The sequence below is a fragment of the Cryptomeria japonica genome, chromosome 8 (genome assembly GCF_030272615.1).
Source record: "Cryptomeria japonica chromosome 8, Sugi_1.0, whole genome shotgun sequence".
Taxonomy (NCBI): domain Eukaryota; kingdom Viridiplantae; phylum Streptophyta; class Pinopsida; order Cupressales; family Cupressaceae; genus Cryptomeria; species Cryptomeria japonica.
In genome coordinates this window covers 720,464,695-720,482,322 of record NC_081412.1, presented here as the reverse complement: position 1 = coordinate 720,482,322, position 17,628 = coordinate 720,464,695, and the positions used below count along the sequence as shown (strand labels likewise).

The 17,628-nt window shown below is 36.0% G+C and overlaps 1 protein-coding gene across 3 annotated transcripts in view; it reads left to right on the top strand.

The window, feature by feature from the left end:
- Nucleotides 1-13,512, top strand: part of LOC131074219 (delta-1-pyrroline-5-carboxylate synthase) — a 14,141-nt gene extending 629 nt beyond the window's left edge. Inside the window, exons 1-20 of one of the 3 annotated variants that reach the window (XM_058010786.2) lie at nt 679-702; nt 2,122-2,193; nt 2,278-2,381; nt 2,654-2,756; nt 2,984-3,145; nt 6,209-6,486; nt 7,352-7,502; nt 7,741-7,905; nt 8,579-8,656; nt 8,956-9,045; nt 9,212-9,298; nt 9,435-9,521; nt 9,616-9,712; nt 9,847-9,950; nt 10,057-10,132; nt 11,878-12,028; nt 12,245-12,313; nt 12,462-12,528; nt 12,630-12,700; nt 12,881-13,512. In XM_058010786.2, coding sequence (XP_057866769.2) covers nt 2,287-2,381; nt 2,654-2,756; nt 2,984-3,145; nt 6,209-6,486; nt 7,352-7,502; nt 7,741-7,905; nt 8,579-8,656; nt 8,956-9,045; nt 9,212-9,298; nt 9,435-9,521; nt 9,616-9,712; nt 9,847-9,950; nt 10,057-10,132; nt 11,878-12,028; nt 12,245-12,313; nt 12,462-12,528; nt 12,630-12,700; nt 12,881-13,055 — 2,106 coding nt within the window. In that variant the 5' untranslated portion in view covers nt 679-702; nt 2,122-2,193; nt 2,278-2,286 and the 3' untranslated portion in view covers nt 13,056-13,512. Of the gene's footprint in view, nt 1-678; nt 703-1,039; nt 1,276-2,121; nt 2,194-2,277; nt 2,382-2,653; nt 2,757-2,983; nt 3,146-6,208; nt 6,487-7,351; nt 7,503-7,740; nt 7,906-8,578; nt 8,657-8,955; nt 9,046-9,211; nt 9,299-9,434; nt 9,522-9,615; nt 9,713-9,846; nt 9,951-10,056; nt 10,133-11,877; nt 12,029-12,244; nt 12,314-12,461; nt 12,529-12,629; nt 12,701-12,880 lie in introns of those variants that run through there. The other 2 variants (XM_058010787.2, XM_058010785.2) reach the window with 2 other exon arrangements.
- The last annotated feature ends 4,116 nt before the right edge of the window (nt 13,513-17,628 follow it).

The window sequence follows — 17,628 nt, the reverse complement described above, 5'->3', positions numbered from 1 at the left end:
ATTTTAGAAAATTACCTAAACTGACGCAATTTTCCTGTCAAAAATATTCTATGCTAGGTTGTACATGAACTCCAAGATTTATGGAATGTACTCTAAGCTCTCTGGAACGAATCTGCACCTTGCACTTTTGGAAATTTGGTCTAATTTAGTTAACGCCGTATTTTAGCTCTGTATTTTCTTTTTGCTTGGGTGACGTGAATATTTGAACCATTAGTCTGTTTCATCGAGTGAATTCATTTCGCGATAATTGACGGGCATAGCGGAACCATTTGTTTACAATCTTTGGTGATGTAAATCCGGGTCAGTTGACGGGAATATCTCTGATGCCATGCTTTGATTCTGGGGAAAATTTATATTCTCCTCAGTTGACTGGATCATTTTAACCCTTGTGTTAAATCTGATTGCGGCAGAATTTAACTTTAAATTAGTTGACGGAAACGTTTTAACCCTTACATTACTTCGGTAATTGTGGAATTTAACTTAGCGTCAATTGACGGGTATATTTTAACCCTGAGTGGGTTTTAATAGGCGGATCTAAATTTCTACCTACTGACGGGAATATTTCAACCCTTTTGTTGCGATATTTAGGTGCAACGAAGTTCTGCCGTCAGCTGGCGAGAGTATCTGAACCTCAATTTACAACAATCATGCAATGATGCTTTCTGCACTGTTTCTGATGTTTATTGAAAGAAAAAGGATTGAGTACGGTCTATTAATTTCTATTTTGTTTTTGTTAAGACCTGTGTAAAAAATCGATGACGTTTGCTGACGTTTTGTTTCGTAAAAGTATCGCTGCCGTTTGCGGACTTTAAGTCTTTTTATTTAGCAATTCATTGTTGTGGAAGTTCACCATTAAAGTCGATGATCTGATCTGGCGGTGGTGGATCCAGTAACCGGTTGACTCGTTTTAATTTATTGTTCTTTGTTATATCTTGATGTTGCCTTTTTGCTATCTTTTAGTTCCCACTTTAGGCCAAGAATCGACGCCGTCCGGGGATATATTGTTTTCTTTTCGCTGAAGTTTCGCTTCGCTAGTTTTTTCTTTTCGCGGAAGTTTCGCTAGATGTGGTTGCATGATTTTTATTTTTTTATTTGTAAATCTGTCATCAACACCCCATTTTAAATTTCTTAAGGCGCTACTAAGTACTTTGGTACATCGATTATTTTGATCGCTTGGACGTTGAAGTGAAAAATCAATATCATTTTATTTCCGGACGGGTCCCTCGCGTACTTATGATCGATACCTCTGGGTTCTAAGCGGGCCTAAATTTGACGGTTAAACCCTTCCCCGTCAAGCTATTCTTTTGTGAAGGTTTTATCCATTCAAAGTGCCTTTCAAATATTAACACAATCTTATTCCTACAATATATGTGTATGACCATAATTATACAGAAGCTTTGGACAGTGTATCCAAAATCTCCATTCATATTATACAGTTTCTGTAAAATTTTGATTGATTTTACTGTAAAAATGCCTAAATATGGTCATATGCCCATCAAATTTAGGCCCTTACTCTATATTATTTTGATTTTGTAGATGTTATTGAAAGAATTTGCTACAGAGGCTCAAATAGCTGATGCACGGCATGCACTCCAAAGATCTCTGGAATGAATTTACATCTTACAGTGCTCGGTTATTTGAGCCCCTTTAGTGAACATTATTATAAAAATTAAAATCATTCTGTTTCTGTTCCTGTCCAGATTAAGGCATGCTTATGTTACTTTTGGATTCTATATACTATTTTGATCTTGTGGATGGGATTAAAATCAAAGCTGTTTCATTTGATCCTTTAATATATGTGCAGTTGGCTCAAGCATGTGTTTATCTACATATATGTATAAATATGCATTATGTACATATGCATACACATGATTAAATGATAATATCTCCTTATTCTAGCAAGAGATCTTATGGTTCAATTCCCAAATCATGCTAATGAATTGATTCCATTTGGATCAAGTATTAGCTTTTAAGATGAATGTATCTATGTCATAAACCTGGCATTATGATTAAGCTATAAGCTTACTACTTTTAGCCCGGTTGAATTCATATCCCTGCCCCTAAAATGCAAGGGTGGAGTTTGATAAAAAATTAAGTACTTAGACTTGCCTGGGTGTGCAGGTTGGAACAGCTGTTGTCTCCCGATCAGATGGTAGACTTGCACTTGGCCGTCTTGGTTGCTTGTGTGAGCAGGTATTATTGCAACATACAATCTGATCATACATGTCTGGTATTTGACATGCAAATTACTATTGCAACTTATTCAATTCTTTTCAGGTCAAAGAAATGATTTCTGAGGGCTTTGAAGTTATTCTTGTAACCTCTGGTGCAGTTGGAGTTGGAAGGCAAAGACTTCGGTATCGACAATTGATCAATAGCAGGTTTTAGTTTTAATCATAATCAACTCTCTCTAGTTGTTGATGCTTTCTTATTATGTGCCATTTTCTACGTTAACAAATGCATCCAAAAAATGTACCATTGCCATTTAAAATTGATCATATTTTGCTTAGATTTTGAATCAATTTCTTTCTAGCATGCTTTTTCTTACATTTTCAAATACTCAGACAAGAAAAATTGCATCCTTTCTGCTTTATATCATCAAGCTTACTATATAGGCTAATGCAATCGTTTTTATATCTCTTCTCTTTGGCAGCTTTGCGGATTTGCAGAAGCCTCAGGACGAACTTGATGGAAAGCCATGTGCCGCAGTTGGTCAGAGTGGTCTAATGGCTCTCTATGATAGTATGTTCAGCCAGGTAAACATGAAGTTATTGCCGTCACTGCCAGGAATTACCATTTTTTATATGATGTACATTCCACCAATGACAATACATATAGATAACTATAACTATGTTTGTTAGAAACATCTCTAAAGTGACATAGACAAATTGAGATACATTAAGATTATATTCTAGAGAACATTCAAGCATGGGAATTATTGCTTGCAATTTTATGGTAAATCAGTTTTGATTGGATTTTGCAGCTGGATGTGGCATCCTCCCAACTGCTTGTAACTGATAATGACTTCAAAGACCCAGATTTACGGACTCAACTCAGTGAAACTGTAAACTCATTGCTAGAGCTTCGTGTAGTTCCCATCTTCAATGAAAATGATGCAATCAGCACAAGGAAAGCTCCATATGAGGTAATATCAACATTTTTGTTGAACGCTTAGAGCTACTCATCCTATAATGTTTCTCATTTTTGCAGCAGCCAGCTATTTGGATGTTAGACTTATTTTTTTCTGAGAAGAATTGTTTTTCCATTTGGTCTCTTCTTTTTGCCACATCTGTATCTAATTGGAAACTGTGTTTTGTTAAAACACTGACAAGTTTGAAGGCAAACTTCTCCATATGCATATTTTGTTGTCTTTTACACATCTTTGCTGGTGTCTGCATTTATAGCATTAAGAATTTCAACAGGTAAAGTTATATTGTCCTACAATAAGAAATAGATGGAAATGAGTTGAGCATGAAACTTTTTACAGATAACTACCAAGTTGTAAATTTCTGGAGTATTGTTAGATATATACAAAACTATCAAGCACTAGAATTACAGTGGAAAACATCAATTTAAATAGGAAGCACCTTCAACCAAATCTTGGATTGTAACTTGCATCTCCAACATATGAAAACTAAGATAATATTCAGACAGGACAAGAATTAGTCTGTCATTGTTCCTTGAGGACACATTTTCCCTCCCAAAAATAAAACTGAGTTTCCTGGACCTGGATGAGATGCCCCCGACTGCATCTCCACCACCGCTGTCCATCCACTGCCATCCTCAAATTTAAACTGCAACAAACAGTAAATCTTAAATCTGTTTTTCAGAATCGCCAACTGAGCTCTTTAAATCACCATTAAATCTCTTTGCCAGTCCGCAATGGACAATTTTTCTTCGCACCTCAATCCTTACTCTTCCTTGACAAGTTTTTCTAGTATTCATCACCTCACATTCCTAGTTGTGATTTGGAGGAGATAATGTTAAAAGTCCTGTGATTTCCATTACCGTGTAATATCCCCTTTTGTAAATGCCCTAGTTTTTGCCCTAAAATCACCATTCCAAGTAACTTTCCTACTAGGGTTAGGAACATAAACTTAACCATAAGATATCTCTAATTTATTGGGAAAATTCAACCATAGGGAAGCTAGGATAAGGTGACTTGATAAGGTGCCTTAGAGATCCTCTACCCTAGGCCCAAAGAGTGGATATACCATCCCTCTTCCCATCATGTGGTCCGTGCCATCCATATGAGGTGGTGTACCTAGTGAGGTTTCCTATAACTGTACCCTTTCATCTTGCCATCCATTTCCCACTTCCTATGATTGGACTTCTTGGAATATTAATTCTCCATGATAGAGGGGTGAGGAGTATTCACAATAGGGTGCCCCGGAAGCCCATCCCTTCTAAGCCCAAAGGCAGTACCCCTTGTACCCCCTTGGCCTCATGGGACCATGAGGCAGCGTCCCATGAGGCAGCGTACATAGAAGAGTACCCTATCGTCATTCCCCTCCTTGTAATTGCCCATTACCCTACCACGGTTAAAAACAGGATATATATAGAACATCTTATATTATGTCACGTATTCTATATATCTATATATTAAATTTTCATAAGCAACAGCATAATATTAGTCAGCAATGAACAGATAGAATAACAAATAAATATATGCTATATTAAGCAGTCATAAACAACCCATTATTAACTAGCAAGTATTCGTTAAACTATGCATAGGGGACTCATACCACAGACCACAATATATGTTCTAGTCTGCTGTATACTCAATTAATTATTAATGCCCAAATCTGATCTCCTTCCCTGATGCCCTTGGAGTCCCGATCTTCAGCATATATATATGTACCTCCCCATTGTGGGTGAGGAGACTTGTCTCTTTGTAAAGCCACAACCTTCCTTTGTGAGAGGTGCCCCTTCATTGTTTGCCCTTTCACACCCACTGGAGTCTTGTATGTAATTGCACCTTATGGATGTTTAATAATACATTAAACTGGGCATTAAATCGATATACAAACTGGTGGAAATATCATATGAGATCGCTGCCATTGATGTTGTCATATAGGTCTCTTATAGGAGGTGCTCCTTAGTGATTCGGTTTCATAAATATTATTAGCCCAGGTCTGATTGTTTTTCCTAGCCTGTGCTGAAGTCTTGTTCCAAGACAATTTTAGTTTATTAACTATGGAGCGGGTATAGGTGTCATGGCGGGGACATGACACATGGTGATTATAGTAGGGAGTGAGCAGGTGATAAGGTGCCAGTAAAGAGGACAGAAATGAGGAAAACTTTGGTGAAAGGAATAGATCAATTGAGTAGGAGAGAGAATGGAAAAAAGTAGAGTGAAAATGGACAAAATGCTGAAGAATTTTTGGTTAACAGATTTTGGCTTTTGGAAAAAATAATTCAGCCTCATTCAATGCACATCTCTCTGCAGGAAATTTAGATGGATTACTAAAGATAAAAAGAAGAAATAAAAGGCTTTATTTTGGTGCTTTGTAGAATAGTGAAGTTTTTGGCCCCCTTTTTGTAAATTTGGAGACAAAAGAAAAAGATCATGACGAGATTCTACCAGAAATAGGAAAAGACTATTCAGATGGCAATGTAGAATATGAACATATCATTCAGGATCAATTCCTCAATAGTTTTATTGTTGATTTAAAAACGAAAGCTAATATGGTTAAATTTATTGGGATTTGGCTTTCAACGGATAGAAAAAAGAGCGGATGGGGTAGAATTGGAAGGAATGCCCTAGGTTGAGAATAAGTTTTTTAGTAACCTATGTTAAGTACTATATTTTAACACCTCCCTTAAGTGCTATAATAGGAATTATTTTTCAGTGGTTGCATTCATAATTGTATGGTTGTTCATTGCCTTAGTATGTTACACAGTCTGGATTATATTGCAAGCCATATTTAGCATTATCAAGTATAAAATTAAACTGTTACCTAGATGTTAGAAACTTTAGTTTTTATGTTTTATTTGTTGTTTTTAAGTTTTTGAACGTTATTGTTTTCTTGGATTATAGTTTCTGTAATCATTTTCCTTCTAGTTTTGTAAAATATATGTGAACTTTTGTCTTAAATTGTTTGCAGTGGCTTTCCTATGTTCCAAAATTGTGCTTTTATTGAGGACTTCTTTTGTCATCATCATTCATGGTAATTGAACGTTTCTTTTTCTTCTTTCATCTTTTCAGGATTCTTCTGGGATTTTCTGGGATAATGACAGTTTGGCTGCTCTCTTAGCACTTGAGCTGAGAGCTGATCTTCTGATCCTTCTAAGTGATGTTGATGGACTTTACAGTGGACCTCCAAGTGATCCTCGTTCAAAGCTTATTCATTTGTACATAAGAGAAAAGCATAATGAGGAAATTACCTTTGGTGAAAAGTCCAGGGTAGGACGAGGTGGCATGACAGCAAAGGTGAAAGCTGCCGATGCTGCAGCATGTGCTGGGATCCCTGTTGTAATTACTAGGTATGTCTCCCCCAGATTTTCTTATTATATTCCTCAGATATTCTTATTAAATCTTTTTTTAAATAATTTTTATGTTTATGTGTTAGAGGTTGAATTGTTTGTAGTCATGGCTCATGTCTTAATCTTATGGTTCATTTTAATAGATTTATACCCAACCTTTTTTTATTTAGAAAGCAATGAAGCATCAATTCAAGTCACCTTTAGACTAGAAAGATTAGGCTTTTGGTTGCAAATGACAGCTTTATTTCGGAGAAATTTTGGGAAGAAGAGTCAAGAGACATTGAGGGAATATTTCCACACATGATTGTAATTGCGTTTGCTTGCTTTTAGATAAATGAAAAAGAGGGTGAAAATGCACTTGTGAGTCATATCTACATGTTGCCAAGGAAAATTTGTAGGCAGTATTACTCTCAAATTAACCTACCTGAATAAGGTGAGGTGTGTGAATCCCAAATTTGATCGACACAATATTGCATTTTATGGTCTTTAAATGAAGCTGAAAATACTGTAGACGTTGAGGATTTATTTAACAGTTGTTTGGCATGCAAAACTTGCATGAAAATACTTTCAACTCTTCTGCTGTAAGCATTAAATTTATGCAAGTATGTTTGGACGAGGACCTTGTATAACTGGTTGTTGATCAAACAATTGTAGACTTGTAGTAATGTAGGCAATAATCTTTGTTACTCATGAGCCTAGGTAAATTGGCTTATGCATTGACTACCCACTTGCAGATAATGACTGTTGTGACTCAACTGGATTTTCTTTATTGAAATATGAAAGGATACATAGATGACAGATATAATTATTTTAGCTGTATGCTTATTAGCATTTTGTAAAATCTTACATTTCCGTACGTATGTAGTGGGTACTCCACAGATGGTATTGTAGGAGTTCTGCGAGGTGATCGTATAGGCACACTTTTCCACAAGGATGCTAATTTATGGTTACCAAAAAAAGATGTCAGTGCCCGTAAGATGGCAGTTGCTGCAAGAGATGCTAGCCGGCGTTTGCAGGTTATCCCTTTGTGATTTTCTAATTTAATTTTAGATCATTTTTCCATGAATCATAGAACAGATTGCTAATGGCACTATAATAATTTAGCATTTAGTTTAATGTCTAAATTTTGCCTTTTTGTTTTCTTTGTTTGCAACTTTGCATCAATGTAATTCTTTGTTGGATTTTCTAATTTGCAATTCTTTTTGTGACAATTATTACAGTTACCTTGTCATTAAAGATTTCTAGCAATTGCAGGGTCTTTCCACTGATGAACGACAGAAGATTCTACGAGATGTAGGAGATGCTTTGGAAGCAAATGAGGGTTTGATTAGAATGGAGAATGAAGCTGATGTAGCTGTGGCACAAGTAGCTGGCATTCCGGAGTCCTTAATTTCCCGTTTAACACTTAAACCTGGAAAGGTAATTAAACTCCTATTTTCTGAATGATTTCTTTTGACCTGTTTCAAGTGATTTCGCATCTGTTTCAAATGTCTCCCTGGCTTCTCCTTGGCTTGTGAGGAAATATAAAGGCCATCCCCAACCCCTGGCTGTATTGGACAGTTGGAGGCTAGGGATGTCTAATGGTCCTCACATTCAGTAACGGTTGTGTGACAACAAAAAGTACCATATGCACCAAAATTGCTTTGTTGATGCCAATAAGAGCTTGAAGAAATCTCATAAAAAGCCAAAGAAGATGCTTGAACTTCTTTGGAAGCCAAGCCACCTCAGAGACCAAGATGAATGTTTGAATATGACTGCACAAATATGAATGAAGATTCGACTTCTTTGGCAACAAATGGCCAATGAACATATACAGCCATAGTTGATGATTTATGTTTCACATTCTCAGGTTATATTTGATCTATATAGCATTTTGTATGGATGTTTATTTTTCCATTCTCTGAACCTGGGGGCTGGACAACTTTCCCGATTGTACCATTCATGATATTATGCCCTGCAGATTTCATTAACAGAAAAATATGTTTGAGTTGCTTTCCTTTCTAGGGATTTGTATTTAATTTGCATCAGCGCTCCCTGTAGGAACAATAGCTTTTATCCATCTGTTTTTCTTATAAGTGATATTGTATTGCAGATATCTTCTTTAGCGAAGTCCATACGAGTTCTTGCAGACATGGCTGAACCCATAGGACAAGTTAAAAAAAGAACAGAGGTATATTAGAAGACACGGTGCTTAATATAACCCATTTTATAATTTTTGATATCCATTAAGTGAAGGGATCTCAGAATAACCTTAAAGAGATCGATTGGATTGAATAAAAATATTTTCTATGAATTGCAACCTAGTTTTGATTGCTACTGATAGATATTGTTAAGCTGTATTTTAAAATTTTTGGCATTTTATCTTGGCTTGTCTGGATTTATAAAAATAATCCAGTTTTCATGGGTTATAACTTCGGATGCAACATTTCCCAGCTTAAGGTTCTTTAATAACTGGAAGTCTGAATGCAGCTGGCAGATGGGCTTATTTTAGAGAAAACTACCTGCCCCTTGGGTGTGCTCCTAATTATTTTTGAGTCTCGACCTGATGCTTTAGTTCAGGTATCATTGCTTGCTCAGAAAGATTTTTTTATTTCTATAATGAGACTATTTTGCTATTTGGGGGTTATTATTTTTGTAATGAGACCATTTTGTCATATGGCTATTAATATATATTCTCTTGTTACATGATACATCTATGTAATATTTGATATTTCTATATTTATAGATTGCTTCATTGGCAATCCAAAGTGGGAATGGCCTTCTTTTGAAGGGTGGCAAAGAAGCAGTTCGAACAAATGCCATTTTGCACAAGGTACATGTCAAATTTAATTGGGGCTATACATTTTTGGCTGCTAAAGATAACAGACTTTCAATTCAATTTATGGTACGTAGAAGTAGCCTATCTAATGCATGCTGAAATGAACAATAACTTGGTTTTATCTCAAAAGGTTATTACCGATGCAATTCCTGAATCTGTGGGAAAGAATCTTATTGGCCTTGTAACATCGAGAGATGAAATCCCAGATCTGCTCAAGGTGTGATTTGTAGTATTTATATTTTTCTTTTCAGATTTAAGTTTCCAATGAAGACTTTTTAATTAAGTTTGGATATTCACTTTTTCATTTTCAGCTGGATGATGTTATAGATCTTGTCATTCCAAGGGGCAGCAATAAACTGGTTTCACAAATTAAGGATTCAACAAAAATTCCTGTGCTTGGTCATGCTGGTATCATATCTCTTTTGTTTCTATATTCTTATGCACATGGCATTGTTGTCTAGACTCTAAACTATTGGAGATGGTATGCTCTCTCCGTAATTCTACTGAGCTTACTGAAAATTAGTGGCTTTTATTGCATCCAGATGGTGTTTGTCATGTGTATGTTGATAAATCAGTGAATTTGGATATGGCAAAAAGCATCATATTGGATGCTAAGACAGACTATCCCGCTGCTTGTAATGCCATGGTGAGGATATCATTTAAATTTTCTATTAATAAAGTGCATGCAGTGTCACCATGATTTTTAACTGTGCCATCTATGCTGTCTAATTAATATTCGGCACCATTTCCAGGAAACACTTCTTGTAAATGAAGAGTTACTGAAAACCGGGGGTCTTGATGAGCTTATTTTAGTGTTACAGACTGCAGGTAAACTCTTTTTTGTGAGCTTACTTGTGATTGTTAGGGGCTTGTAAATATTCTGTTTTTTTAAACATAGATATAATGGTGGAAGTTAACACAATTAGATTCACTGAACTTATTATAAAACATAGTGTGGCAAATAAAAATGATTCTGCTGGGATTTTTTTGTCCTTATTAGAAAGCATCAGGTAATTATGCATGAAAGTGGGAAGTAAACATCAAATAACACATCACAGGAAAGGACCTGTGGACCAAGATCATATAGCTAAAAACGATCATGTCAATGGATCTATAAATAGAGGGTGTTATTATCATTAGAATGACAAAGCTGATCATGTATACACAAAGCATGCTATTAATTGAATATATGTTATATGCTCTCACCTAGAGTTATATATTGACCATAATTACAAGACTCAGACTTTGCCTACACTCAGCAAAGCTAATTTATGACCTGGACTAGGACTCAGCACCCAAACTTGCCAAGAGCTGGCAAATAGAAAAACCCATAAAATATAGAAAATTTTAAGGATTTAAAGCTTTTATCATGAACCCTTTAATTTATAAACTTCAAAGACAGTAAAATAATCAAATAGAAGCTACTTTGATCACATTGACAAGCACACATCAATTACATGAGTACAAAAGCAGATTTTAGCTGAAGAGACAATGTTTTAAATATTTAAATTTTAAAATTATAAATATTGTCAAGTTTATATAAAACTTATGGATTATGAAATCCATGGCATCAAAAGTAACAAACAAATATTAAAATCAAAAGTATGCATCACTCCTCTCAACATCCATAGCTGTATGGAGGTCCTGCATGGATGTCTATGATAGGCCCTCAATGATGATGCAGTCATGGAATCTGCTTGTATATCAGTGACACCAACATCCGAGGGGTCTGTACACACTTTATCCTCCTTCCTTGTGCTTGGAAATGATATGAACGTGCTTTTAGACTCTTAGAGGTCATATACAAATAGGTTTTACCTTTTTATGTTATTTTGCTTTAATTCTCTGAATTACAAGTTTTCTTGCAACAGTCAGGTTTCCCCAGTGGAACTCGCTGGGTACCAGGGTTCACAGTCTCCTGGACTTGTTGACCTCTGCGCCCCAGATTTGGCTGGTTTCTGGCGAATCTTTTATCACTGATGTTGACAGTCATTATAAAATTATTTAACTGTGGGAGGGTCTAAAACACAATCCTTTGGCAAATAAAATAAGAGATATTTCTCCAAAGCGAAAGGTACATATAGTCTTAAGTATTTTTGGGAGAAGTGCAACATTGAACAGATGTTCTAACTTTGAAGCAAATGATTGCATATTAGTTTGTGGTTCTTGAATTAATATCTTTTTTGTAAATAATTTCTGAAAGCTATTGTTTATATTTTTCACCTTGGTGTTTTTCCTTTATTTTGTTGGCAAGCCTAACTGAACTGTAACAGCAAGAAAGTAAATAAAGTAGTCATAATATATGTGGTTTGCGATACAGTGCATGTCTAGGAAGTAACTTAAAAGGTTCTAATTCTGTCACTTCTAATTATAAATACATAGAAAATAGAAAAGGGTTGTAAATTTCAATCTATAGATTTGTTGAGACTTTACATCTAAAATATGTTTAGTGGTTTCATGAATTTTCGTCAATCTGCAAGTATTGGAAACCCAATATGGCACTGAAAAATGCGGATTATAATATTCCCATCTGTTTCTTTTTGTCTCTTTTTAAATAACAGTACTCCCTGCAGGTGTAAAACTCTATGGTGGTCCAAGAGTTAGCAATCTTCTGCAAATTCCAAGTGCTTCTTCCCTCCATCATGAATACAGTTCCATGGCCTGCACTTTGGAGATAGTAAAGGACGTCTACGCAGCCATAGATTATATTCACGAACATGGAAGGTATATTCAAGAACTTATAGTTACTATAATTATATGTTAAAAGTATTACTTTTATGTTGCATAGTGATTTCTGATAAATACATCCCACCAAAAAATCCAATTACTTAAGTACCACTTATATGTCCGTTTCCTCTAGTGTGAGTAAATAATGACAAATATTTTGATGTTGTCTGTTAATTCAAACTCATAAATATCTACAAGTTATGTGTTTTTCAGTGCCCACACAGATTGCATTGTGACTGAAGATACCGATGTTGCAGAAGTTTTTTTGCATCGGCTAGATAGGTTTGTCATTTGTAGTTTTAGAAGCTTTTCTATGAAATATCTATTGGAAATCGGGATCATCAGATGTTTTGTTTACTTGTCATGTTTGTGTGGGAAGAGGTTTAAATATAAATGTTCCTAACTATTCAATCACTTTTATTTTTGACAGTGCTGCCGTGTTTCACAATGCAAGTACACGGTTCTGTGACGGAGCTCGGTTTGGTCTTGGTGCTGAGGTGAAGTAGACAACCATTACCTTATTTGCAGTAGGTAGTTCCTTGTTTACTGAAATTAATATTGACTGCCAGCAAATTTTTTTTTTTGTGGAATTGAGTAGGTTGGAATCAGTACCAGTAGAATCCATGCACGGGGACCTGTTGGAGTTGAAGGGCTGCTGACAACACGATGGTAAGCACTTAGCTCTGGAACTGGGCATTGCTGCATCCGATTACATTTGTTTAATGTTGTTGTAAGCTGTTAGTTTGTTGCAAGCTCAATATTGGTCATGTCTCATTTAAAGATGTGATTTGCTAAGGCAGCATAAGAATGCCCATTATAAGTATCATATTACTGACCCTTGTTTTCCAGGCTACTGAGAGGTCATGGGCATATTGTGGATGGTGATCATGGTGTGACCTTCAACCACAAGGAGCTTCCACCTGAACCTCAGTTGAAGGATTTAAAGAACAGTAAAATTGCAAGCAATGGTGTTCATGCCCCTCATCATCATGGAAATCATAGTCTACTAGCTAACGGCTTCTGAAAAGCTAGAAAGCCTAGATTAGTAATACTTTCTTCTACCCTTTTGTGTTGGTAAGGACTATTCAGGCAATAATACATAGCTTATGAACACAGAGTAACCTCAATAACCTGACAAAGCACCCTCTTGTTTGAACTTTGAGGAGTATCGCCGGTTATGTTGTATCATATCCTAGTTTCCTGGTTTATGATTATTCTGATAAGTTGAGCTGCACCTTGTGATATATCTAATTATTATATCAACAATATTTTGTATAAATCTATTCTTGTCAACGCTAGTTGCTTTTGGCAAACACTGTCAGATTATTGTTATTCAATTTTGATCCTAAATATTGTTTGGTATCAGGTTAGTTCAGTCTATAATGTACACTGAAGTTTCCACCCGTGGGTTCTTAAATTTATGTGATAAGCCTAGACAAATGGCGCTAGATCTTCAATGCCAACAATTATCTTATTGTTTAGAGATGGAGTGTTCATTGTTTATTGTTGGTCATGGTTGGATATCTGATTTTTCCTTTCATCTGTCAATTTATGAGTAATTAGAATGCTTCCAAAATATTCTAAAATGGTGGAGAAGGAAAAACTTATGCAAGTAAAAACTGTTTAAAGGAATTCCAGACTAATACCAAAATATATATGCCGTATCTTTATTGTGATTCTTTATAGAGGTAAAAGTAAAGCTGGTTTCGCAGGATTAAGGTCTAGAGTTCAGTATTTTAGCTCTGTTTGGGAGAGATGACAACTAACCTCGTTCTTCCATTGCATCATTCAATCCTTTTTTTGGCTCGCCTGTCTCTGTAGTTTTCTGTCAAAACGTGCTCTAATTCAGAATACAGCTCTTGATGATTTAAAACTCAAATAGTTTAGGCCATAGTTATGTCTTTGCTTCCCCTCATGCATTGAGCTGTCCCACATAAAATAAAGTCCGATCTTGTTTGATGCCTTGGATCTTTATTCTTTTTCTTACAGTAAGGATGGGCGATACTAGAGGTCCTTGATTGAATGCAGATGAATATGCTTGCTTGCTTGGTCTACTCTCGTCTCTTGAGTCTACTCTCGTCTCTTTGCCGGCTGAAAAACCTATTAAAGAGTCTCTTATAAGATTCTAAAATTATTCTTTTTAGCCACAACTTTTTTGCTCCAATACATCATGATTTTTAACCCAAGAGGGGGGACCACGATGGAAGTGGCCCTATTACTATTCTCTTTTGTGATTGAAAAATCTTTTTAAAAATGTTCTTGCAAGTTTTAAAAAATGTATTTCCTATCAAGCGAGTTGCACAAAAACAATGCCTCTTAAGGTACATAAAATTGTGTAGCGATTAATTGAAGTTCACAAATTATGTATTGTGAGGGGAAAGTCACTTGCCAAGGCAGTTCTAGTGAGGGTGTCACTTGTAAGAGTAGGCTATCTATGATAGTTGAGTTTTCATGTTAAAAGGAATTACAACTAGGAGTATTACTAACTTTACAAATATAATTAAGTTTTTAGGCAAACTTGTTTGATGATCTCAAATTTGGACAAGGCTTGTTCTACTTTGCATTTAATCGTAAATGTCCTAGATGTGCATCACTTGTGTTCTCGTCTAATTAGACATTCATTTTTGAAGTAATTCTTGGAGTATTTCCAACCTTGATTTGTTTATTGAGATTGGCCATGTTTAAGGCAATATTAGGTGATCTAAAAATATTTGGGCTAAGATGTAGGTTGCACTTATATATTATAAATTGTCTATTCTTGCTTATTCTTATAGGTGACCATGGCCCCTGAGATGTGTGATGGCTCTTTGATGCTGGCTCCTCAAGTTGGGTCAATTGGTGTAGTTGTTGAGTTTGTCCACTCCAAGGCTTGGCTCCCCTATTATTGATGGTGTCATGGGTTCTAGTTGTGCCCCTCCCTTGCCCTTTGATTCTTGTTATTGTTGTTGGTGCCTATAGCATTTGCTCATGTGGTTGGTAATTGTGTTGCTCATCCATTAAGGGAGAAAATTTGTCATGTTCTTGTTGCCAAACCATCAATTGTAAAACCTTTGGCCTTCTCATCTTGACCTTCACAACTAGGTGTTGGTTTCTTGGAGGCTCTCTTGTTGTGGGTAAGGTTGAGCTCTTAACGTATGCTAGACGGTTTTAATTGCCTCCTTTGACTCTTCTAAAGATAGAAATTTGGTGTTTGGTTAAGTAGCAGGCTTGGGTAGGTACTCTCTCCATTGAGCTTTGGTAAACTTCCTTTAAACTCTATCATTTACTTAAATCTCCCTTAAGATTTGATTGTTCCATTACTCAAATCTTATTGCAATTTGTTTCTCAACACAAGTTGATTGTTCTATTTATGAAGGGATAGAAAAGAACCACTTCATGGTTGGGTCAAAACATTTGATCCAAATACTTTGTAGGATGCCATCAAGAGAGCTTGTAACATGAGGAGTTCATCTCCTAAAAACAAATTCCTATTCAACCCATTTTTGCCAAAGAAGGATAAGAATCCTCTCCAAAAAGAGTGATCAAAGAGGAACAACATGAGTGATGAGGTTAGAAATAAAATACACAAGAAAACACTTAGCTTCTCAAATAGTGAGGAAGAGAAGATAGGAGGGGCTATTGGTAGTAAGTTGGACAACTCAAATGGGGAACCATCAAATGTGGAGGGACATCCATTAGAAGAAGAAAAGGGACTCAAATAGTGAGGAAGAGAAGATAGGAGGGGCTATTGATAGTAAGTTGGACAACTCAAATGGGGAACCATCAAATGTGGAGGCACATCCATTAGAAGAAGAAAAGGGAGAAACCATTGCTACCCTTTTTGGTACTCTTAGGTATAATTCATTCAAAGTAAGAGGGGTCTTACACGGGCAACGAGTTACAATCCTAATTGATAGTAGGGAAATCCACAACTTCATAGATGAGGCCTTGGTGGTCAAGAGTGGTCTACAAACATAGGACTTTAAGGGTTTCAATGTGATGATTGTATATGACTTCACCATGACTTGTATCAAATGGGTTCCTCAGTTAAGTATTGCCTTAGGCAATTATTATGGTGTCCAATGGTTGCACTCATTGGGGAAGTATTCTCAAAACATCTAGACCATGAAGTTGAAATTTAAAGTTGATGAAAAAAGTGGTCCAAGAGGTATGTCAAGTGGTGCACCTGAGATTGTGACGATGAAGAGGATGGAAAGTATCTTCAGACATGGAGATGTTTCTTGGGCAACACAATGTTTGATTTCTTCTAAACCCTTTTTGATGGTGATGGGTAGTATCATGTGGATATCCAATCCATTATGGATAAACACAGCATGGTTTTTAGTGACATTCCTCTTGGGAGAACACCTAACAGGGGCTTTGAGAATGTGATCAAGCTAGAGGAGGGCTTTGAGCTCGTTTTTACTACTACTCTTTAACATCTAAAAGGATTCAAAGAGGAGATTGAGAAAACAATCAAGGAGTTATTGGATATGGAATGCATCAAGCCTAGCTTGAGTCCTTGTACTTCTTCAAAGGGCCTAGTGAAAAAAAAGAGGGGACTGTGTGGATGTGAATTGATTATCGTGTACTAAATAAAAATACCATTACAATGTATCTAATTCCAAGGATCACTAAGCTTCAAGATGAACTGCATGATGTAGTATATTTTTCAAAGATTCATCTTCACTTTGGATACCATCAAATTAGAGCTCGGGAGTAGGACATTCATAAAACAGAATTTAGATGTCATTATGGTCACTATGAGCTTTTGGTTGTGCCCTTTGGATTGACCAATGGTTCCGCTACCTTTTAGTCTTGAATTTTCACATTTTCATTAAATAGTTGTAGAATTTTTATTGGTGTTCTTTGATGACATTCTTATTTACAAGTCTTTGGGTTATCACCTCAAGCACTTTAATGAGCTGTTGGGTATCATGGAGGCACAATCCTTGTTTTCCAAAGCATCCAAGTGGGAGTTTGATTTGAAAGAGATACTTAAATGGGGACATGTGATTAGTGCTAATGGAGTGAAGGTGCAACATGAGAGACTTTACTCCTCCTATGATAAGGAAATTGGTGGTTGGAAAATTAGTTTTTAGAACAAATCATAATAGTTTGGAATACTTCTTGGAGTAACAAAAGTGGGTCGACAAAATTTAGGCTTATGAGTTTGCCAATATTTCAATTGGTTGGAAGGTATAGAGTAGGAAAGTTGAACCACTATGAAGGGTGATCAAATCCCTCAAGGACTCAGTAACCTTGTCTTCACTCTAAACAAACCCTCAGGGTCCTCTGATCTCTAAGTCTACTCACTAGGATGAAAAGAGTGTACAACATATAAAAATATTTTAATTACAGAGAACAAAAGTGCATGCTATCTAGGACACATGGCAATGACGTATGCACATGTCTAGGACGACAACATGGTGCTTAAGCGTCATGTAAATATGAGGTAGAAAATTCCTTACTAGAGAGTGTAGACACTTAAATTAAGGGAGGCAAGGGCGCAAAAGCAATGAAGCCTACTAGAGAGTGTAGACGCTAAAATTAGTTATTTTTAATTAATTTAACCCTCATACATAATTAATTTATTTAATTGTGTTAGCCTTTTTTCT